This window comes from Delphinapterus leucas, chromosome 1 (assembly GCF_059928025.1).
Source record: "Delphinapterus leucas isolate spDelLeu-1000000601 "Yukka" chromosome 1, BTC_Dleu_Yukka2, whole genome shotgun sequence".
In the NCBI taxonomy this organism is placed as follows: Eukaryota; Metazoa; Chordata; class Mammalia; order Artiodactyla; family Monodontidae; genus Delphinapterus; species Delphinapterus leucas.
Genome location: NC_143129.1, coordinates 155,145,585 through 155,170,386, shown reverse-complemented (window position 1 = coordinate 155,170,386; position 24,802 = coordinate 155,145,585). Strand labels below are relative to the sequence as shown.

Below are 24,802 nucleotides of genomic sequence, written 5' to 3'. Positions count from 1 at the left end.
TGATCAGAGAGCTAGAAACATCCATCCTGTGGGCACCTTGACCATCCCTCCTGTTTGCAGACAGGCTGGCAGGCTTTGTACCCACCTCCTCCATTCACACATGTACACACACAGCCTCAGCGGTTTCCTCTGTCACTTTTAATGAAGACATAAAGGAGTGAGCAGCCTCCACAGGCTGTATTCCCAGGCCCCCACCACCCTGACCTTTGGCCAAGAAGCTCCTACTTCAGTGTGGGGTGGAGAAGGAGGGAGCCTGGGTCCACAGTGACAGATTATTGCTGACCTCTTCAGTGTGAGGAAAAAGGCCACACGACCCTGGTGGGGACCAGCCCTGAGTGCTCCTCTCCCACGTGTAAGGCAGGGAGGGGGAAATAAGTGTCCAGCCCTTTCGGCCCCTGGCTCTGGAGTGGCAGAGAGCAACGAGGCCTTGTCCCTGGGGCTGGCCAGAAGAGGAGGAATGGAAGCAGTGGTCCCTGTGTACCAGCTGTGGGGAGCAGAGGACCTGTCACCTGCTCAGTCCTGACCACATAAGCCCTGGTCACAGGTGTAGCTGGGGAGGACAATGACAGATGCTGCCCGAGGTGCAGTCCTGAGGCACTTAGGTGGGCGCCTAGCTAGGCCATGTTTCTCAGTTAGCCTTGACTTTGGCAGTACCTGGAGCTCCATTTTGCTGAAGTACACGGGGCAGCCGCTTGCCTTTGGTGTAAGACTGATACCAGAAATTGGAGAAGAGCAAGAAGAAGATGGTGCCGTACATCCAGATGAGATGGATGATGATTGGATACTGGTAGTTACAGCCGGGCATGAAGTAGTACTGGGAGATGTGCAGCGAGACCAGGACAAACTGGATCTAGGACAGAAAGGCAAGGGTCAAAGGGCACAGTGAGAGGACCGGAGGGAAAGGGGGTAGAAAAACAGAATGCTGAGTAGGGAGGGCTGGGGTCAAAGGTGAAGTAGGCTGGCTAAAGGTAGGATCCAGACCAGAATGTTGAGGGGATGGTTGTAGGTCAGGCTCAGGCCCCTCACCAGCTGGACAGCTGTCATGTGCTTTTTCCACCAAAGGTAGGGCTGAGCCACAGGGCCAAGGGCAGACAATCCATAGTACAGGTACATGATGACGTGCACAGAGGAGTTGATCATGGCGTGGAAAGAGCCCATTCCTCCTGTGCATGGACAATCAGGACCTGAGTTGGGCCTCTGGTCCCCAGTGCCTGTCCCTCCTCCCCCGTGGTCTTCACCACTCACCTGGAGCAAATTTTACCCCCCACCACCAGCTCCAGGGAAGCACTGAGTGGTGGAAGACATGTAGGAAGGTCACCTGTCCATCTTTCTTCCGGAGAATAAAGATCACCTGAGAGAAGAGTGGGGTAAGGGGTTTCAGAGCCAGGGCCTCTCACTCCCTTCTCCCCATAAGTTCTCGAATCTCATGTAACTACTCACCGTGTCCATCAGCTCAATGAACTTGGAGAACAGGAAGAGCCAGGCCACTCGAACCATCTGTAAGAAGTCAGGGCAGCCTTAGGACCGCCAAGAGCCTCTCTAAACTGGCTCATGAGCACAGGGCACATCCAAACTGCTCCTAACCCCAGGCTGCTAAGGACCTGGCCTCCGTCCCCACTTACCCTCAGTGCCTCGGGATTGTTGGAAAAGTCCACTGGGTCACAGCGCCAGGTGTAGGTGCTCAGCCAGCCAGACATCAGGAACTATGAAGGGGTGTGGATTAGACCGCCAGACTTCCCTCCCTCCCCCAAGTCTCTTCTGTTCTCTAGATGGAGAAATAGAGCTGAGCCTCTCTGGAAAGGAGATGCCATGCTCTGGCCCTAGGGCCTGCCCCTTATCCTGCCGGCAGGAATTAAAGCCTAGGCGTCCTGGGGGCCCACCTCATAGACGATGTAGAGGGAAAATGCCACCAGTGAGAAGTTGTAGACAACCATGAAGCTGCGGAGCTGGAAGGGCTTCCGATTGGCCATGACGCGAGGCCCAAGTGAAAGAACGAAGTACACGTAGGTCAGGAGGATAGAGGTCATTAGCAGGGGGGACCCCATCAGAGGGTAGCCCTGGATCCGGGGATCTGTGAATAAGGGTCAAAGGAGTCAGGAAGGGTCACAGAGTACAAAGGGTCCCCACCAGGTGTGCAGACATGAGGTCAGGTCACAAAGGGTCAAGGGATTTGAAGGGACTCTCCACCATTAGGAGACAGCCCTAGATCCAGGGATGCCAGGGTGGGAGGGAGAAAGGGTTGGAGGACAGCATCTCACCTGCATGCTTCATCATCTCCTGGTACAAGTTCACAACAGCCTCCATCCTGGCTAAGGACTCTGGCGAGGTAGGGAGGATGGGTGTCAGACAGGGCCGACTGTGTTCCCCCCACGCCCCAATTTCACCCCTGACCCACAGACAGGACACAGACCAGACGCGACAACTCCCAACACCTCACTGCAGAAAGGACAGAGCAGTGAGAGGAAGGAATTGCTGGGGACTAGGGTGAGCAGGAGGCCGCTCGGGGTGGGGGGCGGGATCTGCTTCCCGCATACCCTGCCTGCCTGGGAAGGGCTCTTCCGCCCTTCCTCTCCACACCTTCCTCTCCTCTCCTCACGCTCTGCTCCTCTCCAGAGATTTTTACTTCCTGACCTCCCCTCCCTTCTTCCACAAGAGGACTCTCAATTTCTGGTCTCTTTCCAGAGAGTCTTACTTCCTACCAACAGGGAACTCACCTCCAGAACGAACCTCCTCTCCCTTCCTCGCCAGTCCCTCACCTCTCCAGCCCTGGAGTCTTCCTTCTCTCCAGGGGTCCTCCCCTTCAACTTCTCCTGCCCCATTTCAGGATGCACATCTCCCGGGATGGTCCCTCCTGTCCTCTCCCCTGCTGAGTCACCCCCTCGGGCTCTCCTCTGCCCTCCTTGGCTCTCACCTCCAGCCTCTCCTCTCGTCTCCGGAGCTCTCCTCTCACCCTCCCTCTCCAGGAGCCTGGCTCTTTGAGACTCCTGCCCTGGCGGCTCCACCTGTCTGACTAGATCTGGCAGCAGCCCCGCCCTCTGCTCGCCCCGCTGTACTGCACATGGGGTGGAGGGTGGGTCCAGGCCACAGGTCAGTACCTGGGGGACCCACCAGGATTGAGAAAGCCAAGTAAAGCTCAGGACTCACCACCCGCCCACCCCAGACCAGTCAGATGAGCTAAGGTTCTAGGTTTTGGCTAGAAACCTCCCAGGACGCCAGCCCCAGGCCTAGCCTTGGCCCAAAGAGAACTGCTGAAAACCCACACCCAGCATCCCCTCCTAAATTAGCCATAAATTCTCAGTTTGTCCTACTTCAGAATGGGTACCATCACCCTTCTCTCCCAGGGAGGGGCAGGGAGTGGCATGTGAGGAGGTGGGGAGTAGGGGAGGTCTCAGGAATCTTCCCCTCCCTCAAGTAGGGGGTCATAATGGGCTAGGCCCTCTTCCCCTCAGAGCCTGAAGGAATGTCGGGGGAGGGCTCACCGGGACACAAAAGCCTTGGCCCAGGCGGAGGACAGCCTGGGACTCGAGGCAGTCCCAGAGGGGCAAGGCGTTCCCCGAACAGCCAGGACAGCAGATGCTCTGCGAGCTGCCTGCACTCTGGTCGGCCAGGCTCCCTCTACCCAGAGAAGCACCTGTGCAGGTACTAAGTGAAGAACACACCTTCTGACACAGCTACGGAGGCTGCACACGCGCCCCTCACACACACATGTCACAGACGCTCCCCCAACTTCCATGCCGACCCACAACTGTCCCATCAAGGTCAGGCTCCAAGTCCTCCCATACACACAGCCCGTCACAGCTCCCCGCCACCAACGACAACTCGCCAGCGGCTATAGCACGCACGTGCACGCAGAGCCCACCTGGCTCCTGCAGGCTGCAAGTGCCCTCCTCTGACACTCTGACCACCCGGACAAGTCTTCATGGACTTTGACATGCATGGTCTCTAACACTCAGGCCTGCTCCTAGCTACGTTCACACTGGCAAACACACCCAAACACACACACACTCTTTCACAGGACCCGCATTACCATGTGCAAGTGCTTGTGCTCAAACGCAGGTTTCCTCACACGTCTGAGTCTCAGATGAATGTGGTCACATACATAAACTCACACAGCCCACCTGCAGGTGAACGAACCCAACATCACCCACACTGTGTGCAGACATATACCTGTCCTGGGTCAGGCACCCCCACAGCTCTCTTTTCACGGATGGCAGTCACCATTCATTCATTCATTCATTCATTCACAATCAGACTTTTGTTGGCTGCTTATTCTGGGGTAGGGCCTACCCAGAAGCATGTGATCTAACACACAGTTCCTCTCGGCCCATGTGAGCTTGCCAGCTTGTTATCTCCCAGGCTCTCTCAGCCAGCATCCCCAAGTTCACCTCCCCCCAGCCTACACACGCATGCACCCTGGAGGTCAGGGGTGGCTCGAGGCTTCTGGAAGGACCTCTCCCCAAGTCTGAGCTGAATCTGGGTGTGTCCCCAGTGGGGGAACTCAGTCTGGTCCTTCCTTCCTTTCAGATGGATGAAAGGGAAAGGCAGACAGGCAAAGGAAGGGGGCGGTGGCGGTGCACAAGGGCGCCAAGGGTTGGAAGGAGTAAGAGGGGGAGAGGGGCAAGAGAAGGAGGTGGTAGAGGAAGGCCCAGGTTCAAGCAAATGGGGGCCTGGCGGGAGGGAGGCTGCTGGGGAGGCCCAGCCCCGGAGAGCTGGGACCTCCCACCCACCCTCCCCAGGAACGGCCTCGCCCACAGCCTGGGCAGGGCAGGGCAGGCCGGGCGGCCCAGCGGGGCAGGGGCCTGGGCACGTGGCGAGCCCGCCCTGGGAGGTCCCGACTCACCAGTGGGGGCCAGGCGGGCAGTCGTGGAGGGCTCGGAAGGAGCAGGGCCGGAGAGGTGTCCCCAGGGCCAGGCTGCCTGCCACTTCCTCATCTGCTGGGCCGACTTTCTGTCACCAGAGGGGGAGGGGGCGGGCCGGGGGGGGGGCGCCCGCTGATTGGGCCGCGGGCTGAGGCAGGAGGGGCCGGCCAGCCCCGTCTCTGCTGGGCCCGCGGGGTGGGGGCGGGGGCGGGGGCGGGCCGCCGGGCCCCGGGCAGGAAGCACGCCCAGCCCCTGCTCCCTACCCCTTCCCGCCGCATCGCCTCCCATCTCCGTCAGCTCGCGCGGCCTGGCCCCGGCCCGCCCCAGTTGCACCCTGCGCCTTCCTGACGTTCAGCCTGCGCATGGCCTCATTCTGGGCCCTCTGGGGGTTTATCCACCAACAAGACCAACACAGCTTCTTTCGCGGCCGGTCCACCCGGCCTGGGACCCTGGGAAAAGTTCCAGGGTCAGCCCTCCCCGCAAAGAGCTCCCTGTCTAGAGGGTGGGACCGGAGGGGTGGGCTGCAGGCAGCCTGTGTGTGTGCGGAGAGCGGACTTGGGCAGCGGGGAGGTCTCAGCCCGAGGGAGAGGCTGCGCGGGGAAGCCTTCCCTACCAGCCCATAAGCCTGGATGAGCCTAGCGTTAGGAGTTGTTGAAAGGATTGTGTGGACTGGAGGTGGGCGAATGCAAGTAGCCTGGGGCAGCAACAGTTAGTGAATCACTGGCTACACTGGCCTTCAAGGCAGTGAAGGAAAAGGAGGGAAGCGACGCCCGCTGTGGCTGAATGTAGTGGTCTTGAAGGCCACATGGAGCGGTTTGGTTTCTTCTGGAAGCAGAGGAGAAACTGAAGAGTTGAGGAGGCTACAATCAGACCTGTATTGTTAAATATTCATCTCATATTTTTCGACCACGTACGGGGTTAAGTGCTGGTGGAACATCAATGAACGAGGCAGGTGCCGTCCCTGCATGGGGTTTACTGCCTAGCCCAATCACTTTGCTCTGGCATCCAGTGAGATGAGGGTACTGGCGGGGAGACCAGGTGAGAGAGCACCCTGACCTAAGAAGGTTTGGAAACTGACGGGATTGGAGAAGCAGACACTGGAGATTTCCCCAAGACAGCTGGGCCCTCTCTGTACACTTAGCTGTGTGGTCTGGCTCCGTGCGCTCTCCCTTCCCTCACCCACACACTCACCAAGTAGACTGAACTACTGGGGGTGAGGACTAGGTTTCTGCGAAATGAAATCTGTATCTCCAGCAGCGCCTGAAACAGTGCTAATAACTGCATACAGGATTATATGATGTACACGTGGAATTCAGAGGAGGTGGTGGTTTGGAAGAAATAATGTGTTCCTCGGTGGTGGGATCTAGCTATGTGGAAGTTTAGTCTCAGAGTTAAGAGGTCAGAGCCAAAGTACAGCTATGATCTAGCCCATTAGTACCTATGCTTGAAAGGAAATGGCAAAAGAATTCAACTATTCAAAAGGCTCAAACTTCTTAGCATGGTACACGACGGGCTACCTGATCTGGCCCTCAGCCTCCCATTCTACCAGTGCTATTCTCCTGGGCCACGTCCTATGCTTCAACTGTTCCCCAAGGATATCAGCGTCTTTCATATCCCCCCACCCCTCCAAGCCTTGTCTCCTAACTCAATACAAGATACAAGCCGCTCTCCCAGGCAATAAATCAGTCCCTGCCTTCGCTTCCACAATCTCCCTGCAATGCAGTTATCTGCGTGCCCCCTCACTATGTTTTAGTTGTCTCTGTACCTCTAGCATCTGGCCTAATGTCAGACTCACTTGACCCTCCACGATGTTTGTGGAATATTAGAGTGAATGAGAAATGTGTGAAGTGGAAGAGAGGTCAAGGGACCCAGAGTCAAGTGGGGAAAACATTAAGAATTCAAAAGACTTTCTACTTCCCTTGGGGTGGTACTATCTGTTGAGTCAATAAATATTTACTGTGTTAGGTATACTTCAGTGGCTTTGGGGTCACACCTAACTCCAAAGGCCTGAATTTAAATCTTCCACTTAGTACCTATATGACTTAATGTAAGTGGCTGAACCTCCATAAAATGTGAACAACGGTACCTGTCTCATATGATTGTTGTGAAGATTAAAGGAGATGACCCAGGTAAAGTGCTCAGCATGGCTTCTATCTTGACATATCATAGACAAGGGGGGAAGCAAGAAGGTATATACTTGTATGTAGATTCATAAGCATTCATTTAACAAACATTTCCTAAATGCTTACTGTGTGCAAAGCACCGTTCAGAGAGCACTATTGAGGGGCTTTGGACTAAGTGTCCATCTAGAGATGAACAAAGTCGACTATTATAAATGATGAAACAGTTCCAGAGGTCCGTTAGAGATAGAGAACTTCAACTATCCATTACTCACCTGGACCACGCGGGTAAATGACCACAGCAATCCCTCAGTAAATGCCCACTGACTACATGAATGAACATGCCCAAAGACTCACTTCCTTCAGTTCCTGTCCTAGTCCTAGGAGAAAGCGTCTTCAAATATCTGATATAGACCACCTATAGACCACCCGAGGTCCTACCAAATGGTATCTCCATGGCCCTGGGGTTACTGCAAAATACTCACAGTCTAGACGAGAAGACAGACGTATAAATTAACAATTACAGAAGCGTGTGGGGGGCATTCCCACAGAGATAAACCCAGAGAGTTAAGAGAGCACCAAGGGGGGCACCTTACCCCAAGGTGGGGATTAGTTCTTGAAGCCTTCAAAGAAATGACACCAAAGCTGAGCATTAAAGGACGCTTTCTAGAAGGCAGGGGAACGTATTCCAGGCAGAGGGAAGCATGTGTGTGAAGGCATAGAAGCAGGAGATGTGGCAGGTTTAGGGAGCTCTGGGTAGTTTGGTGTGGCTCCAGCCCAAAGGTCGTATAGCTAAGGGGGAAATGTCAGCAAGAGTCAGTTATGAAGAGCCATGTATGCCTCGCTTGGTAAGAAGTTTGGATTTTAATTGTTTATCTTTTTCAGCCCTGGCTACACACTAGAACCACCTGGGAAGTTTTAAAAATATCAGTGCCTCGCTCTCACCTCCAGATTGATTCTAAGGGTTGTTTTTAATGGGAAGGGGCTTGAGCGTGTTTATGTGCTGTATGGAAGGCAGTGAGATCCAGCGCACATGGACGGGTTAGCCTTTGGCTTAAGAGAACCCCTCCCAGTCTGAAATACATAGAAAAGAAGGATAACCTTGTCAGTGGACTGGGAGGAAATGGGACCATTTGGGACCTGCAGAGAAGCTAGGATGAAGGCCTTGGAGGTAAGAGGGTCCGCAGAAGGGTACCTACACCAGGGGCAGGCTGATGAACTGGAGAAGCTGAAGGGGTCCAGGAACTGTCTTGATAAGGATAAAGGCCAGGTGTTCGTGTGGGTAGGGAATAATAGGCAGTCCAACAGCTGAAACTCCCCCTGAAATACCTGGCGCCTTCCTGACTAACGGGAAGTGATGTGACAACGTCCCCTTGGCCCCGTTCTCTCTGACTCACATCTTACTCACGGCTCTCTGAGGGGCCTTTCTCCATCCTCTTTCCCCAGAAGACAAACTACTGATTTACCGTCTCCAATGTTCAGCCTGAAAACCACCATCTGCGTGAACGTTAACAACTCTGTTTCCCCGATTATGCAGCTTTATATGTTTCTGCAGAAAAACTAAAGGTAAATGGGATCACAGAAGCAGGAAAAAATGGGAAAAGGTATGCCTGTATGTGCATGAGTGGGTGAGGGAGGGAGCAGGTGAAGCCGTGGAGGGAACAGGGCATGGGAGACACAGGGGAACTGGCTGAGAACAACAGGCACTGAGGGTCGAGGCTGAGAGACAGCAGGAGTGGCAGATAGGAAGGGAAGCAGCCTCCCAGGGCCTGTGTCAAGCTTCTCCCTTCCCCATCCTGTAAAGGGCAAAGGGCGCTTTCTACACAGTATCCACACAGAGGAGCTGAGCAGAGGGCTGAGTCCGTGAGGACAGTGGAGTGAAGACGAGGGTGAAGGGCTCATCAGTTAATCATTCTGCACGTCCCTGGGCCTTAGCTCACTAGTGTCCTCTGCCTAAGGCTGGGACCTTGGCTGAAGGAAAGATATCCGGCCAGCAGAAGAGAGAGGCTGCATGCAAACAGTCATCACACCATCTGGAATTTGGGGATTGCCTGGACCCTTGAGAGGTCAGGGGCAAGGTCTGATCCATTGTAGGTAGCCAATGCCAACGCATTATGGGTATCATTCAGTGTTCACTGAACTGAAGTAAAGAAACTCAGCTTGGGGGAGAGGGCTGCGATAGAATGTGCAGGAAGAGCTCTGGAAAGAGAAAAGGGAAGGCTTTGGTGAGGGGACAATCCAGGGGAGGTTATCAAGGTGGAAGAAAGAGAGTTAGCAAGATCTGGAAGATGTGGGAGAAGGGCCAAAAGGGGAAAAGAGGAAACGCAGCTTACTGTTCAATACTTTCTCTGGCAAGTGTAGGGCCAGCTGCTTTCCATATGCTCTTATGGTTCAGTCCTGTAAGGTAAATACTTACCTGTAAGTACTTACCTGTAAGTACTTACCTGTAAGGTAAGTACTATGATCACTGCTTAACAGATGGAAAAAAAAACAAAATCAGAAAGGGTGAAGGATTTTCTCAAGGTCACACAGCAAGTGAGGTGGAAGCAACATAGATGTTCCAAGCTGAGGAAAAAGTGTGGACAAAGGGATGAATGGAGGGAAGCACAGGACGGGAGTAGAGAATTGCAAGTGATTCTGTTTGGCTAAAGGATATGGTGAGTGAAAGGCCTTCATATGCTAGGTTAAAAAGGAGGTTGGCCCCAAATCATGAAGTGTTTTAAATGAAAGACTGAGGAGTTTTATTTGTACTGGGATGTCCCTGAAGATTTTTAAGGGGTTGGTATGATCCCCATTGTTATTGATAACGAAAAACCTGGTGAGAGTGAGATTATCAAGAGGAAAGCAGAGGAAGGGAGAGCAGGTGGGAGACCAGCTCAGAGGCACAGGTGTGACAGAGTGAGGGCCTAACCTAGAGCAACGGAGTGAGAAGGAAGAAGAGGGGATAGAGCAGAGAGAGGACCCAGAACTGACAGCAAGGTTGGCACGCTGGATAATGCAGGTGGAGCAGGATGGAGGAAGTGAATGCAGTTTGGGACATCCGGAGTTTGAGGAAGGATGGCACATTCCCCAGGCAATCTGAAACACAGTACTGTAAGCTTAGGAGAAAGGATGGGGTTCGGGGGGAAAAATATCTGCGGATTGTCTGTAGAGATGAAACCACACAAAGTGGACTGTAGTAGCTGTAGGTCTGGTCGTATACAGATACTGTCCCATCCCCCTGCTTTCATCTCCTTTAAGGAACTCCTGTCCTGCTCCACTGGCCTTTTAATCATGGTGTTCTCTCCACTTCCCCCAATGCTCCTAATGGTACAGAATCCAAGCAGCAACAATCAGAGTTCTTTCATGGGATGAGCTATATGCGGTAGAGTGGAGAAACGCAGAGACAGAGAGCCTAGATGACACTGGAGCCCCTGACCCACCTGGAGCTGGCCACCCTTCAACTCCACATCCGCATAACCCAAATCCAGTTGGGTCTCTCCCTCTCTCTCTCTTTTTCAGTTAAGCTAGTTTAATTGTAATATGTTGCAATCAAATATACCATGTGATAAAAACGAGACTGCTCAGGAGAGAGTAGGAGAAGAATAGTATTAGCATTTCAGTGCTAACTATATGCCTGGAGGCCCTTGTGTGCTTTTCTAAGAAGCTTGGACTTTATCCTGTAGAAAATTAAGAGCTATTTAAAGGTTTAAATTGAATCTTAAATATGCTCGGTGGAAGGTACCTTTCTGAGGTTGGTGCTATAATCCCATTTTACAGAGGTAGAGATTGAGGTTCTTGGAAGTGAAGTAACTTGCCTAAGGTCACACAATGGATAAGTGTCCAGGTCAGGTGTAATTTAAGAATGGTCAAGTGTACAGGGGAGGAGGTGGTAAAGACTTTACAGAAGTAGGTGCCACTGGGAGGATGAATTGTTCACTAGGTGAACAGGGGTTTGGAGCAGGAAAAAAAGAGGGCAGACATACTGAGAGGGCAGAGCATGTGTTAGGTATGGAGGTGTGAGACAGCACCTGACCTGCAGGTGTTGCCGATAGCTTAGAGTAGTGGCAAGAACCAGGACGTTGCCATGGCAAAACAAGGCCTAAAGCACTGGTGGTGAGTGTGAGGAAGAGGCAAGCATGGAGCTCTGGTTTGTGATGCCCAGTGAATCACACAGCCACCCGTGAAGACCTGAGCCCGGATTGAGTAAGCACAGACAGAGGAGAGAACACATCCCAGCTGCACAGAGAGACCTCTGAGTGGTGAAGGGCCTCCTTTAGAGATGGGATGTAGGCAGACTGTGGAACTGAGTCTTCAGCTGGTGTGGACAGGGAACAGACACAGTTTAGAAGGGAGGAAAAGGAACACTGCCAGTGAGGGAGCTTGTCATCTGATCTCAAATCAAAATCACACAATTTAAGAGATCAAACTGGGCTTTAATAGAAGAGTGTAGGTGACAACTAAGTGCGAGAAAGTTCACACAACTAGATTTGAAAATGACTTATCACATCAGGCAAACCAATATAAAAATGTTCCAGTGCCTGTTCTGCACATTGTGGGGGATGAAACGTGCCCAGAGGGTCTCTCCTGACACGTGAGCATAGCTGTATGCACAGATGAGCTGCAGAGGGAAGAAGAGTTACCTCCTCATAGAGGGACTGGTCAATCATTGATTTAAGCAACAACTACCGACAGCAGACTTCTAGACACTACCCTGAAGACAGTTAATATTTGAGCTTCTACTATTGTCAGGCACACTATTCTAAGCACTTTGTATATACTAATGTATTTAAACTTCACAGCATCCCCCAAAATAAGGAAACTGAGGCACAGAGAGGTAAATCAACTTGCCTAAGGCCACACAGCTCGTCGGTGGCACGGCTAGAATTTGAACCCAGGCAGTCTGGCACTAGAAACTGCTCTTTTAACCAAAATGCTACATTATACTCTCTCTCCAAAGTCAACCTAATAATAATAATGATAGCAGCAACTACACTTAACGTGTTTATGATGGTCCAGATGCCGTAGGACGCCAGGCATGCACATTCCTTGCCAAAGATCATATGGCTCCCAGACAGAAGAACTGGATTCAAACCTTGGCACTTCAGGGTGCTTGAACCTGGGGGACAATAAAGAGCAGCAGGAGCTAGAATAAGTCTGCACAAGGCACAAATGTGGAGCGGAAAATAGGAGGTCGTTGACCTTACCTGGTGGGAGTGGCACTGGGTTGTAGACAGACTGGGTTGTTGGAAAGCTTCACAGAGGAGTGACTCATGAGCTGAATTTTGAAAGATAAGATTGAGTAGTCATCACAGAATGATGGGGCAAAATGTTCCATGCAGAGGGAACAGTGGGACTAAAGGAATGGGGTCTGTTACATTCAGGAAACTTCAAGCAGTTTGAAGTGGGTGTCAGGACAATACAGAAAATAAGTCAGAAGTCAGGGGCTGGATCACACAGAATCCTACTTGCCTTTCCAGGAAATCTGAGCTGTTTTTCAAACTTCCACTGAAGTAAATGTGAAAAAAAAAAAAAAAAGGAAGAAGAAATATCCCCAGAGAATCTAACGGCTAATTATGAAGCCCTTCAGACTAGTAGGAGTTCTTTGAAGTCTATTTTCTCCTACTGCATGCATGGTAATTCTGCATTCTGTTTAAATTATTTACCCTCGAGTAAAATGGGCATTCTAGAATGATTTTTTTAAAAAATATTTATTTATTTAGGCTGCTCCGGGTCTTAGCTGCGGCACGTGGGATCTTCGTTGCGGCATGCAGACTTCTTAGTTGTGGCATGCGGACTCTTAGTTGTGGCATGCATGTGGGATCAAGCTCCCCGACCAGGGATCGAACCCGGGCCCCCTGCATTGGGAGTGTGGAGTCTTACCCACTGGACTAGCAGGGAAGTCCCTCTAAGATGATTTTTATCCTGCGACTTTCAGTATGCCTAGCACACTGCCCCTACCAACCTGCCAGGTATGTGGACTCCAGTTTGAGAAACATGGGAAGGAAACTATCAAAAGGATTTTAATCAAGGGAGTAAGGTGATCAGACCTGCAGTTTAGATAGATGTATCTGGCAGCCATATGGAAGATGAGTTGGAGTGGGTAAGACTGGATACAGAGAGTCTGAACAATACTTTTAGGGTGAGAGGCCCAGGGCCTAAACTGCAGGGCAGGATCCTGGGGAGACAGAATTGACAGGATTTAGTATCTGATTGAGTTGGGGAGGTGGGTGTTTAGGATGGCTTCCATAGACCTGGCTTAGGTCACACCTAGGATGTTAGAAAAAAAACAGATTTGAAGGGAAAGATGATTGGATTTGGACATTCAGAACCTGAGGTACTTGTGGATCATATGGGCAGAGATACCCAATAGGCATCTGCAAGTCAGCAAAGAGGTCTGGGCTGAAAATAAAACCTGTTTGAGTTATGTACATAAAGGTGGTGGTCACAAGGAGAGCAGGCAGAATAAGAAAAGAGGGTTAAGGACAGAGTACTGGAGAACAACAACATTCAAGAAGCAGGCAGAGGGGGACTTCCCTGGTGGCACAGTGGTTAAGACCATGCACTCCCAATGCTGGGGGGCCCGGGTTCCATCCCTGGTCAGGGAACTAGATCCCACATGCATGCCGCAACTAAGAGTCTGCATGCCACAACTAAGGAGCCCGCCTGCCGCAACTAATACCCAGCACAACCGAATAAATAAATGCTTTTTTTTAAAAAAAGGAAGCAGGCAGAGGGACAAAAGGCCAAGAGCTGCAGAGAAGGAATGGCCAGAGAGGTGGGAGCCGGTGAAGGGCAAGAGGTGAAAAGTTAATGGCCAGCACTGTTAAACACCATGGAGATAAGTAAGAAAAATAAGGACTGAAAAAAGTCTGGATTTAGCCATCAGGTCAGCAGTGATCTGAGACAGGGTAGTTCCCGAGGAAGGGTGGAAGCGGGGCTAAACAGCGAATGGGAGGTGTGCAGGAAAATGGTAGGCTCTGTATTTCACGAGCGTGGCTGTGAGTCAGGGAGTGGGGACATGGGCTCAAGAAGGACTAACATGGAAGGATACTAACCAAGGCCATGAAAATGGGTGCAGCCCAGAGAAATTAGTACAAAAAAAGAAATAAGGATGCTCTACATTTGGGGTGTGGGCCAGAGAAGATGAAGAATCAAAATGACCATAAACTAGGGAAATTCGGGTGAGGGCCAGGGAAGGCAGTGGAATGGCCGAGGGAAAGCGGGAAGGGGAGCAGCCTAGGGCTCCTTGGATTTGATTTAGTAAGGAAGGGTATCATGACAGTGGAAAAGTATAATTTACTGCTTTTATGGGGGAGTCTCTCTGGTACATATATCTTGCCCAGGGGAGAGAGGGGGCTCCCTGAGTGGGAAGGTGACTTCTGGCATTCAATGCATTTATCTCTGCGGTAACTTACTACCTCTTTGATGAATTTTCACTAAAGAACTAGTGAAAGCTAGAAAACAATTTTAGGGAAGTGATCTAGAGGGATGTGGGTATTTTAAGCTGCAGGTGACAGGGAACTTTAGGAACAGTTTGGAGGGGTTCAAGGGATTGGCGGGCTGATCTAGGAAAAACCTAGCCTATAATAACATAGTCATGCAATGAGGAATATGAAAAATGCCAGGGGTAAACAGGCTGGAGAATCATTGCCAGAGACTTTAAAGCTAGTTAGGATCACTGGGAGCACCTAGGCGAGAAAACCGAGGCCTATAGGGAAGTCACGGGCCTTGTCCATGATGTACTTGGGGAAGCTGCCATGTCCAAGTGGTAGGCGACATCTTGAGAACATGTGAACTCATCAAGAGATGACAACAGGGCTTCCCTGGTGGCGCAGTGGTTGAGAGTCCGCCTGCCGATGCAGGGGACACGGGTTCGTGCCCCGGTCCAGGAGGATCCCACATGCCACGGAGCGGCTGGGCCTGTGAGCCATGGCCGCTGAGCCTGCGCGTCCGGAGCCTGTGCTCCGCAATGGGAGAGGTCACGACAGGGAGAGGCCCGCGTAGCGCAAAAAAAAAAAAGAGATGACAACAGAGATCCAGGAGCTGCCTCAGAGATGCACAGGAGCTCAAGAGCAAAAGAGAGATAAGTTAAAGGGAAGAAAAGAGGAAGTTTGTCCTTTGGGACAAAACACATGTTGAAGCAATGGATGCTATGGCCCTGTCAGATGGATTGGAGTTCACCTTCTGTTCCAGTTAGAAAGCCCCATCTGCAGGGTGGCAAACCCCTTCCAAGTGTTAGCCCCTGTGCGTTCAAAGCTGACGGGCCAGAGCCACATCACGCCTCCATAGGTTGGTACAGTGAACCCTCCGGACTGAACCAGAGAGGGACCACAGCCCCCAACCCTACTCCTGGTCCATTGCTAAACTTCAATAGGCTAGCCCCCAAATCTGGAACAGATGGAAGAAAATGTACACCCCTTGGTAGTTTCTCTGAACAGTAATCAGGAGTTGACCTAGGGTGGGCATTTGGAAGCATTCCGCCTCCGTCCTGCCTGGTGCTGGGATCAGCTCACACGGCTCCTGTGTCCACAGGGCACAGAGAATACATTGTCCATAAGGAGGATTATTCTGTACAAGAAGCTCAGACAAAGGGAGAGGTTGTTCCCAGCTGCCTGGGGGAGGTGAGAAGGGGGTGGGAAAGGGACCAGCCTTGCACTGGGGCATTCCTGCAGAGCTCAGCTTCTTCCCTTCAACAGCAGGACAGGAGGTGGCCGCTACACCCGCTGCAGCTCAGTCCTAATGGCAGGACTGATAATGGAGTTAGAAGGAGCACTTAGCTAGAACAACCTATCTACCTTGGCTGTTTCCCAAGAAAATGCAAGGTGAAGTTAGGTGACCTAGCTAGGTAGGGCAGCAATAGACACCAGGAGGGGAAGAGAACAGGGTGACTGGGGCAATCAGCAAAAGGGACATTCAACAGTGACTGAGTCCCAGCCTCAGGGCAGAGCTGGAGAGCGAGTGGTCCTAGCAATGGGTGTCGTGGGGACACTGATGCATCCACCTTCAGCAGGATGACCTCTGTGCTACAGAATATTGAAGTTTCACAGCTGCTGCTTCTTTCTCCATCCCAGACACACACCTGGGAGACGATGGCCTAATCTCATTCTCCCGGGGCCCCAAGAGTAGGAGAAAACACAAGCCCTAGGCCAAACAGAGCCATCAGAAACTGAGCAACACTACCAGAGTGGAGCAAGAGGGCCATCTTTTGCAAATCTGAAATCTGAGCAAGGGAGCAGGTCAACGTCCTCTTCTTGAAAGGAAACTCTGTATTCCCTCCTTTGGGAATGAGTGTGTTAGGGATGGGAGATACTCTCCATTGAGGCATTTACTGAGCTGTATGGGCCCCAAAGTTGGCAATGCTACATAGGTTTGTGCACTCCAGAGGATCTGGGGTTGAGGGGTTGGGAATGAGAGCACGTGCTCCCGGAGTGAATATAAAGACATGAGTGCCTGCGGAGTAAGGACTGTTGGTTTAAGGGCACAAGATGTAGGTGGGGTCCTGCATGTGTCCCTGCTGGCGCAGGAGGACATTTCCACTCTGGGAGGACAAGGAATCCATTTCAGATGGTACTTTGGGAATGACGTCGATATTAGCCTGGGACAACAAAGAAACTTGGGGTGGTTTCAATAGGTCCAAAAAGTTTTCAAGAAACTTTCAATAGGAAGGAATCTTTTGGTAGAATAAAGGACAGCAGTCACCAAAAGATGCTCCAGGGGTTTTAGAGAAGCACACCTTGAACTCTATCCAATATGACAGTTAGCTCTGACATTTCCAGTGTGAAGGGAAGAGAAGATAAGGAACATCTGAGTGGGCTGACAGACCAGTAAAGGAGCACTGTTGAAGTGGGGGACAGGTCTGACATTGCCTCAGAGCTGATGGCAGGACTTTCCGTGCTCTTGTGTACTATGATCAGTGAGCTGTGTGAATACCATTTCTTGTCTTGATGGAACAGGAATGGATGTGACATCTGCAACCACTTTTCCAGCCCTTTGCTGCCACAGCCTGGCAGAATTCTGCCTGGCACTGAACAAATGCCAAAGTACTAATGTGTGACAGAAGAGAACAGAAAAAAGGCAGCTGGAAGGTGTGAGAAGGGCCTCCTATTACCTCTCAGGACATTTAGATCAAAGCTAAGAAAACTTTTTATTGGAAAACAAATTAGAATTGCCTTGCAGCAACCTTGAAAGTCTCTGACATGTAGTCTCCAATCCCTACGTAGCTGTCTCAATTTATCTGTCAGATTAACCCTGATACAGTGGCCATCAACTTAAATAACTTTATTCAGAGAAACCCTTTGGTCCACTTCTGCTGACTCAACCCCTGCCCTAGCTCACAACAGAGAGCTAAGCAAGGCAGCTTAAGCTGGAGACCCAAGCCCACTCTGCTCTCAGCTTTATAAAAGCAGGCAAAAGTACTGGCGGCTGCCACCTCCCGCCATCCACCTGGCCCTTATTGGAACCACAGGCTCAGTGTACTGGAGAAAAACCATCCTGGCTGGAGCCCAGGAACCAGGCAAATTATGAGGATAACTCAATCATGATGAAAGATGGTGTGAGGTGCAATTCCCCTCTCCCTCTAAAATAAGAAAAAAAGAGTCTGGGGAACAAGGGACTTTTTCATCTGCTAAGAAAAACCCTTTCTCACATAGTCCTGCCTGGTAGAGCCACTTCCTGAAGAAGCCCCCATATACCGGGCCTTCAACATCTTCCTTCGTGTGTGAGGTGTAGGGTAAAGGATAGGGTTCTTTGTGACTATTTCCCAGGTAAGAGCTGAACTGGCTTCTCAGAGGATGGAGAATAGAGCAGGCCTGAGCTTCTCCAGAGCCACAAGTGGACGGTCTGTCTCAGACCAGAAGCCTCGTCACCTGCAGCTTGGAGAGATGGCCAGGATGGAATCTGGGCAGGAAGGCCTGCGGAGACAGTAGGCCTCTAAGGACACAGAGGCTGTCACCGTTTCTGGCAGCACGAAATAAGCACAGGCTTTCAAATAGAGCTGAGCGGTCCATGATCTTGTGTCCATCAGCTCACCACAGACATGAAGCAGTATCAGACCAGGATAAGTTCTGGATCGAGGACTGAAGAGGGGGCAGTGGGGAGAAGTGGCTGTAGAAACTCTCATTTATTGAATACCCATTATTTCATAGACTGTGCCAAGTGTTTTACATGCATTTTCCCATTTTAATCCTCACAACAACCCTTTGAGGTAGGTATTATCACCATTTATAAACAAGAAAACCGGCTCAGAAAAATTAGGTCACTTGCCCAAAGTCACGCAGCTAGTCGGCAGTGGAGATGGGATCTGTCTGTGGCTGAAAGCCCGTATTCTTTTTATTATACCCATCTAGGTCAGCTTTGGGCAAAAGGCAGCTTCACTGCCGAACTCTGCAAAGAGCACCTGGGAGTGGAGGTTGTCGGCCACACTCACCGCTGGTAGGGATGCATGGAAGCCGACTTGATGTTGGTTTTTATTCCACTTGGCATTTTCCCTAAAAGGAACATGAAGAAAGACACCTGAAGCACAGTAAGACGTTCATGGTAAATCAGAAATGTGGTCCCTCAGGTTCCCTTCTGCACCTCCGCTATCATCTCAGAATCTCTGTGGCATCTGACCCTGGACGGCAAGGCTCAGAGGTATGGCTCTTCGTCCAGCCCTCTCCCTGAAGGTGTCTAGGAGGAGGAATAGTGGGAGGGGTTGGAACACACCTGGCTCCTGCTCACCCCCTCCTAGAAAAAGAGAACTAAATCTGTGGGACCCCCATTTAATGTCACAGGTAAAAGAGTGCTACGTTCTCTCTTATTTTAATTGTCCCTTTGTCTAGACAGCTTGGAAGAAAATACCTCTTCTAGCTGCTTGCATCTGAACTCTGCCAGGCTGTTCTTATAATTACTAAAAGCGAGCAGGAGAGACAGGATACGGAGAAAGGACTACACACAGCACCGGGAAACTTGCCTGCTTGTCCATTCCCAACACACCTACCCAATGGTCCTAATGAAGGTCTGACCATTCATTTTTCTACCTAAGACAAGACAGTGAGAACACACCTAATACCCGGAGTTAAAGGGGACAGAAGGGTAGTTGAGACCGAGATCTGAGATGGGGTGGGAGGCGAGAGCAGTTTCTGCTTGTCAAAGTTCTTCCTCGTTGTCTGGTACCTACTAAGGGTCTCAAATGAGACTTTTACTCCAAAAGTTTTTTTTCTGGGTCACAGTCCAAGGGAGAAAAGGAGAATATCTCCAGCTCTGGGGACGCTGGGGCCCCAGATAACCCAGCTTATTCCCACTTCCCTGCTCAAGGTCTGCCACCATGCCAATCCCTGTCACCTTACCTGGTTGACCTGCTTGGGCCATCTGCACCCCACTGAGCATTGGCTGCTGCTGACTCGGAGCTCCTGCCATCTGCACCTGCTGTAATCCTGAGGCTCCTGCGAGGATTGTCCCAGCTCCTGGCTGGCCCGGCTGGCCAGGACCACTGCTGCCTGAAGGCCTCCAATTAGACAGCCCCTTCCCAAAGGCAACAGCTGCCACTAACGCATTGGTGTCTGCTGGGTTAAAGGTCTGCTTGTTCGGCCGGAGACCTGAAGAAAAAGTAAGTGGGGACCCCGAGGTATGCCTCTGGCCCTGGACCGAACCTAGCAGCAGGAAGACCAGTATGGGTACCAGGGCTTGGAGTTCTGACTTCAGCAGAATCTAGGCTCCCTGGCAGCCCAGAGGAAGAGCCAGAGGACCCCCATGACTACTCAGAATACTCCCTTCTCCCTTTGCCCATTTCCTCCACCTGCTCCAGGGCTGGCCAGAAATACAAAAGGCTAACAGAATGGACGCATACCTTTTCCTAAGCAGCACATCCTTTCGTCCTCACTTCACCACTACCAACACCACCCTTCCTATTGATCTTATCCCTCTTTCCTCCTCCGTTTTGCCACCAATCCCTCCATACCTCCACTCTCCGCTTCTCGTTCCTCTTTGCTGATTTTCTCCAGAAGGTTTGAGCACATTTTATTCAAGCTCTGGATCTGCTTCTGCAACACACATAAATTTGTGCAGAGATTAGGGCAAGCAAGAAATGATTACGGGGACGTTTCTTCCTTGGGCTATTCCAGGGGCAACTGAGGGGTAACCAGCTGTGAATCCCTACCATACAGAGGTGGTAATGCCCAGCTTCTCATGATAAAATTCGGGGTTGGGGGAGCAGGGCAGTGACTCAGTCCAACCTGAGCTGCATCAGCACCAATGCGGGCAGCATCTGTTGTCAGCTGCTTCTCTTGCTCTTCTACCTCAGGGTCAGGCTTGGTTCTCAGATGGTCAGGGACCACCTCATGGCTAAAAACAGGTACCCGTCCTTCAGTCTGCCTCTGTAACACACAGAATTTATTGATCCTACTGTGCACTCCAAGAAGATTCAATCTGGCCTGATATATACATAGTTCCTTCCACAGGCAAAGAGTGCATTTTCAGGGAAAACACAACCTGAGACTAACAATATCTGGCTTCCTAAGACACTATCCCCCTCACTCCATCCTCCAGTTCTGTCTACTCACTCCCCTATCTCTACCAGACCTAAGGATAAACCTCTTTCTGCCACATTTAAATCAAAGATTGAAAGAGAAAAAGTCAGGGACTTCCCTGGTGGTCCAAAGGTTAAGACTCCGTGCTTTCACTGCAGGGAGCACGGGTTGGATCCCTGGTCAGGGAACTAAGATCCCACATGCCGCGCAGCTCAGCCAAAAAACAACAACGACAACAAAACCAAAAAAAAAAAGAAAAAGTCACAAAAGAACATACTTTCTGCTCAAGACAGGTGTTGAAGGAAAAAGGTCTTTGTCTTAGTGACATATGCCTCAGATTAATTCAGTTTGGGAATGGCTCTCCCAACTCCAGAAGGACAAAAAGCAAAGCCTCCAAAATGCAGCCCTCGCTTCTTACTGCCACACACTACTGCAGATTCAGAACTTCTAGAATAGCCAACCAACCACTGTGCCCTCAGTCCTCATCTAAGAACTTAATTTCCCAAGTTGCACCCCTCTCCTCCTCTTACCATGAGATCTTCATCTCGGTCTGGGGACAACACCAGAGGGATGATGACCTGGTTACGGAACAGTGGTGTCTTTTCATGCTTCAAGACCTTGTTCAGAGTGTTCAACTGTCCAGAGAGCAAGGCAAAGCTGTCCAGGACAGATGGCCTGGTGGTGGAAAGAAGGTGTCAGAATGTTCCCAGTAAAGGAGCCTCAAAGGGGTCCTTCAGACTAGGAATACCCAGACTCACCCCCAAAACACTCATAGCCCTATGGCTGGCCTGGGCAGGAACTAGCCTGGCTCACAGGTATTATGGGGTTAAGAAAGAGGGACACACTTTCAGTTTCTGATACAGATGGAGAGGAAAAGCAGGTCATTATAGCAGGCCCCCCTTATCTGCAGTTTCACTTTCTGAGGTTTCATCTACCCGTGGTCAACCACAGTCCAAAAATATTAAATGGCAAATTCCAGAAAAAAACAATCCATAAGTTTTAAACTGGGTGCTGTTCTGAGCAGTGTGACGAAATCTTGCTTCATCCTGCTCTGTCCCACCCAGGACGTTAATCACCACTTTGTCCAGCATATCCATGCTGTATACACTACCCACCCCATTAGTATAGAAAAAAACACAGTATCTACAGTATAGGTTTCAGTACTATCACAGTTTCAGGCATCCACAGAGGGTCTTAGAACTTATCCCCCACAGATTAGGGGGACTACTATATTTGAATGGGGGTGAGGACAATGGCAAAGTAGGAACCATGGCTACACTATTATCACTAAAACTTCAGAAACTGGGTAAAAGTCTCCTTTCTGGCCTAAAAATAGTATCCACACTTCCAGAGTAGATTGGACCTAAAAGACTCAGCAACAGCCATGGCAAGAGATCCAGTATGAATACTGTAGTGGGAGGACCCACTGCGGGAGGAACTCCTCCCAGAGAAGTCAAATGATGAGAATCAAAAGCTAGTGAGAGGGGCTTCCCTGGTGGCGCAGTGGTTGAGAGTCCGCCTGCGGATGCAGGGGACGCGGGTTCGTGCCCCGGTCCGGGAAGATCCCACATGCCGCAGAGAGGCTGGGCCCATGAGCCATGGCCGCTGAGCCTGCGCGTCCGGAGCCTGTGCTCCACAACGGGAGAGGCCACAACAGTGAGAGGCCCGTGTACAGCCAAAAAAAAAAAAAAAAAAAGCTAGTGAGAACCTGGGCTGGGAAACTGGGCATTTCTCTACTTCCTTACCATGGGGGCCCAAAGCCAACTTCAGTGTTAAATGTTGGGAAACCCAACTCTTTCTAAATCAAGAGATGTTTGCAAACTGATAAATGGTTACGTCACTGGAGATGTCCTATCCAGCAGGTAGCCTGGCCCCCCATCCATGGAGCCCTCCCCAGCTTGCCCTGGCAACCCTTACCAGGTCAGCCGGTCATATTCATTCTCCAACTTGTAAATGAAACTCCCCAGCGAATTCTTCAGATCAGCCACTTGACTCAGCAGTGCATCTAATGATGCCTCAAGCTGCTTCTCCTCCCTCTGCACCAATAGGAATAGGTTGGTTACTCAGATGAGTGTGAGGATGACACATACAGAGGAAGGCTGAAAAGCCAGGATGACAGTGTGCGATACCAGTCCAGTGACATAGGATCTCATTGGCGTAGTGAGAGCCAGGTTGTTTACTTTCTTTGGTATTAGGGTTACAGACAGCGTCAACCCTTAGACCTTTACACCCATTCATCTGACCTCAATTCCTCCTACCTACTGATTCCTTTCTCTCATTGCTCCTAATCCAGGCCTGGTTTTTCTCTGTATTAGGTACACTCTATTCTCTCCCACTGAGTAATTTTCACCAGACCTAAATGCCTGGGGTTTATTATCTTTTGGGCACCTCTGCAGCATACATGCTCTGACTTCCTCTGTCCTAAAACCTGCCGGTGAGTGTAGCCGTTCTTGCCCATGATACAATCTCTGGAAAATCTACCTACACCTGAAGGCTCTTCTGAATACCTGCCACTGCCACCGCCACCACCGCTGCCATCCCCACCTTCATTTGCCCTCAGTCTTTGCTCCTTCAACCTCCTCCTTGCTAAATTAATCTGCACTCATTTTATCTCTGTACCAATATTCCTGTGCCCCTTTCACAAGCTTAGTCAGCCTATAAAAACTTACGGAGAGGCTACCAGCTGCAAGAAACTAAGTGACAAATGAAAAACGGGCACAGACTAGGAAGAATGAAGCAAAACTGTCTTAGCAAATTGCCAACGTGCAGGACAGGAGCCTTGATCCTGGGTTCCACCCACGGCCTCAGATTATATTAGTCTGGCTTTTGGCCACCGCGGTCCCATAATTCCTTCCACCCTCGGGCTTCTCTCCAATTACAGATTACCTGTTCTGTCGGCATCCGACAACGGCCATCCAACAGCCTAGGCCGGGGCCTGAGCCGATCCACCACTTTCTTGAGCCGTCTTCCTTGGACTGCACCTCAACCTTCCCAAATTACAACCTGATCCTTTCCCACACCCTAGCAAGTCAGTGCTGCCTTCTCCCTCCCGACTTAACCGCAGTCTGTCTCCCGTCAGCCGGGCTCCACCCCCATCTCTCATCTGCGCCGCTCCCTCGCCAGTGGGCCTCTGCCCCATCGTGCGTCCCCTTATTCGACGGTCGAGGGCTCTACCCCCTCCTCTCAGCCCCAACTCCTCACTCACTCCTCCGCCAGCCCACTCTCTGTACCGATACCCGAAGCTAGCTAGCGGTCACTAGCGCCAACCTGGCCCTCACCTGCATTGCGGCAACAGGGTCAGTGTCAAAGACTTCCTCTTCCGTTTCCCAAGTCAGCCAATCACAAAGCTCAGGACTCGGCCCTCCCCCTCACTTCCTGTCCCGCTGGTCGCCAGGCCGCCGGGTCAGGGGTCACGAGCGGAGCAGCTTCTTTGGCCCGGGCCGGCGCGGGAGGGCTGTGTGATGGCCTCGGAGCGCCCGGAGCCGGAGGTGAGGGGCGGGCGGGCGCAGCGCTGGGTCCCGAGATCCGAGGGGGAGGGTCCGGCGGCCGGGCGCGGCCGTGGCCTCCTCCGGGTCCGGAGCCGCCGGGTCAGCCCGAAGCCCAAACATTCGTTATCTCCTCCCCCGCACTTTCCTGGGGGGCCTAGAGGAGCTTGTCGCTGTTTTGTTTGCCGAAATTTCATCCACGACGCCAACCCTAGGGCTCTCGGGTTCTTTGACCTCGCAATGGTATTAAGAAAACCTGTATTTTGATTTTCCGTTGCAGTTTCAGTGGGCAGCTTTGCCAGTTGCTGCATTTCTTCAAATATTGGAATGCCATAAACAGCATGAATTTAGTTCTAGCGCTCATGCTTTTGGAGAGCAGCTTTGGTTTCATGAAAAAACATTTGACTCAGAGAGAAGCCTCGTTCCGGTATTGGCGCTGCCGTGTAAACTATCTGTGCAACTTCGGGCAAGTCTTGACTTCCCGGCCTGTTTCCTTCTTCATAAAGTACTTATCATTGGTGTATTGTTAGGGTCACATGTTTTAAATCAGAAAATGCAAATAAAGTATCCATAAGGTGCTAAGGACCATGCAAGGAACTTTATATACATTGTGTCATTCAGACTTGTGCAAAGGAAGGTGGCAATACCCGCTGTCATTTACAGGTAAGAATCTGAAAATCGAGAGAAGTACCTTACCCAACTGCTACTCTCAGCTGGGGTGTAGCAGAGTTTTGGAGTTAGATGATCTGAGCGTAAAATCTCAGATTTGGAAAGAACAACGTCACTAGGAGAGGGGCGCAGTGTTACAAGAGAATATATGAGTAGATGGGAAGGGTGAGAGATGTGTATAA

General features: G+C 51.1%; 3 protein-coding genes across 16 annotated transcripts in view; 1 reads left to right on the top strand and 2 right to left on the bottom strand.

The window, feature by feature from the left end:
* Positions 1 to 119: 119 nt before the first annotated feature.
* ELOVL1 (ELOVL fatty acid elongase 1) lies at positions 120 to 4,970 on the bottom strand. Of its 7 annotated transcripts, XM_022575472.3 has the most exons (9): positions 4,841 to 4,927; positions 4,028 to 4,118; positions 2,259 to 2,318; positions 1,881 to 2,071; positions 1,623 to 1,703; positions 1,441 to 1,497; positions 1,246 to 1,351; positions 1,027 to 1,163; positions 120 to 850 (listed from the first exon to the last, which is right to left on the bottom strand). In XM_022575472.3, exons 3-9 carry the CDS (start codon positions 2,302 to 2,304, stop codon positions 629 to 631), a joined length of 840 nt encoding a protein of 279 aa, XP_022431180.1. In that variant the 5' UTR covers positions 2,305 to 2,318; positions 4,028 to 4,118; positions 4,841 to 4,927; the 3' UTR covers positions 120 to 628. The 7 variants fall into 7 exon arrangements, with proteins under 7 accessions (XP_022431180.1, XP_022431179.1, XP_030615801.1 ...); XM_022575471.3 differs by lacking the exon at positions 4,028 to 4,118 and having other exon boundaries at positions 4,841 to 4,968; XM_030759941.2 differs by lacking the exons at positions 4,028 to 4,118; positions 4,841 to 4,927 and adding an exon at positions 3,480 to 3,618.
* A 6,403-nt stretch (positions 4,971 to 11,373) lies between these two features.
* MED8 (mediator complex subunit 8) lies at positions 11,374 to 23,807 on the bottom strand. Of its 5 annotated transcripts, none has more exons than XR_002644796.3 (9): positions 23,745 to 23,807; positions 22,384 to 22,502; positions 20,997 to 21,141; positions 20,173 to 20,313; positions 19,899 to 19,980; positions 19,288 to 19,536; positions 18,387 to 18,447; positions 12,166 to 12,236; positions 11,374 to 12,077 (listed from the first exon to the last, which is right to left on the bottom strand). XR_002644796.3 is itself a non-coding variant. In XM_089894741.1 (8 exons), exons 1-8 carry the CDS (start codon positions 23,365 to 23,367, stop codon positions 12,230 to 12,232), a joined length of 819 nt encoding a protein of 272 aa, XP_089750867.1. In that variant the 5' UTR covers positions 23,368 to 23,697; the 3' UTR covers positions 11,374 to 12,229. The 5 variants fall into 5 exon arrangements, 2 of the variants coding, with proteins under 2 accessions (XP_089750867.1, XP_022431185.1); XR_002644795.2 differs by lacking the exon at positions 23,745 to 23,807 and adding an exon at positions 23,353 to 23,697; XR_002644797.2 differs by lacking the exons at positions 20,173 to 20,313; positions 23,745 to 23,807 and adding an exon at positions 23,353 to 23,713.
* A 41-nt stretch (positions 23,808 to 23,848) lies between these two features.
* SZT2 (SZT2 subunit of KICSTOR complex) overlaps positions 23,849 to 24,802 on the top strand; it is a 51,179-nt gene continuing 50,225 nt past the window's right edge. For all 4 annotated transcript variants that reach the window (XM_089894641.1, XM_089894631.1, XM_022575475.3 and 1 more), the window contains exon 1: positions 23,849 to 23,954. In XM_089894641.1, coding sequence (XP_089750767.1) covers positions 23,928 to 23,954 — 27 coding nt within the window. In that variant the 5' untranslated portion in view covers positions 23,849 to 23,927. The remainder of the gene's footprint in view (positions 23,955 to 24,802) is intronic.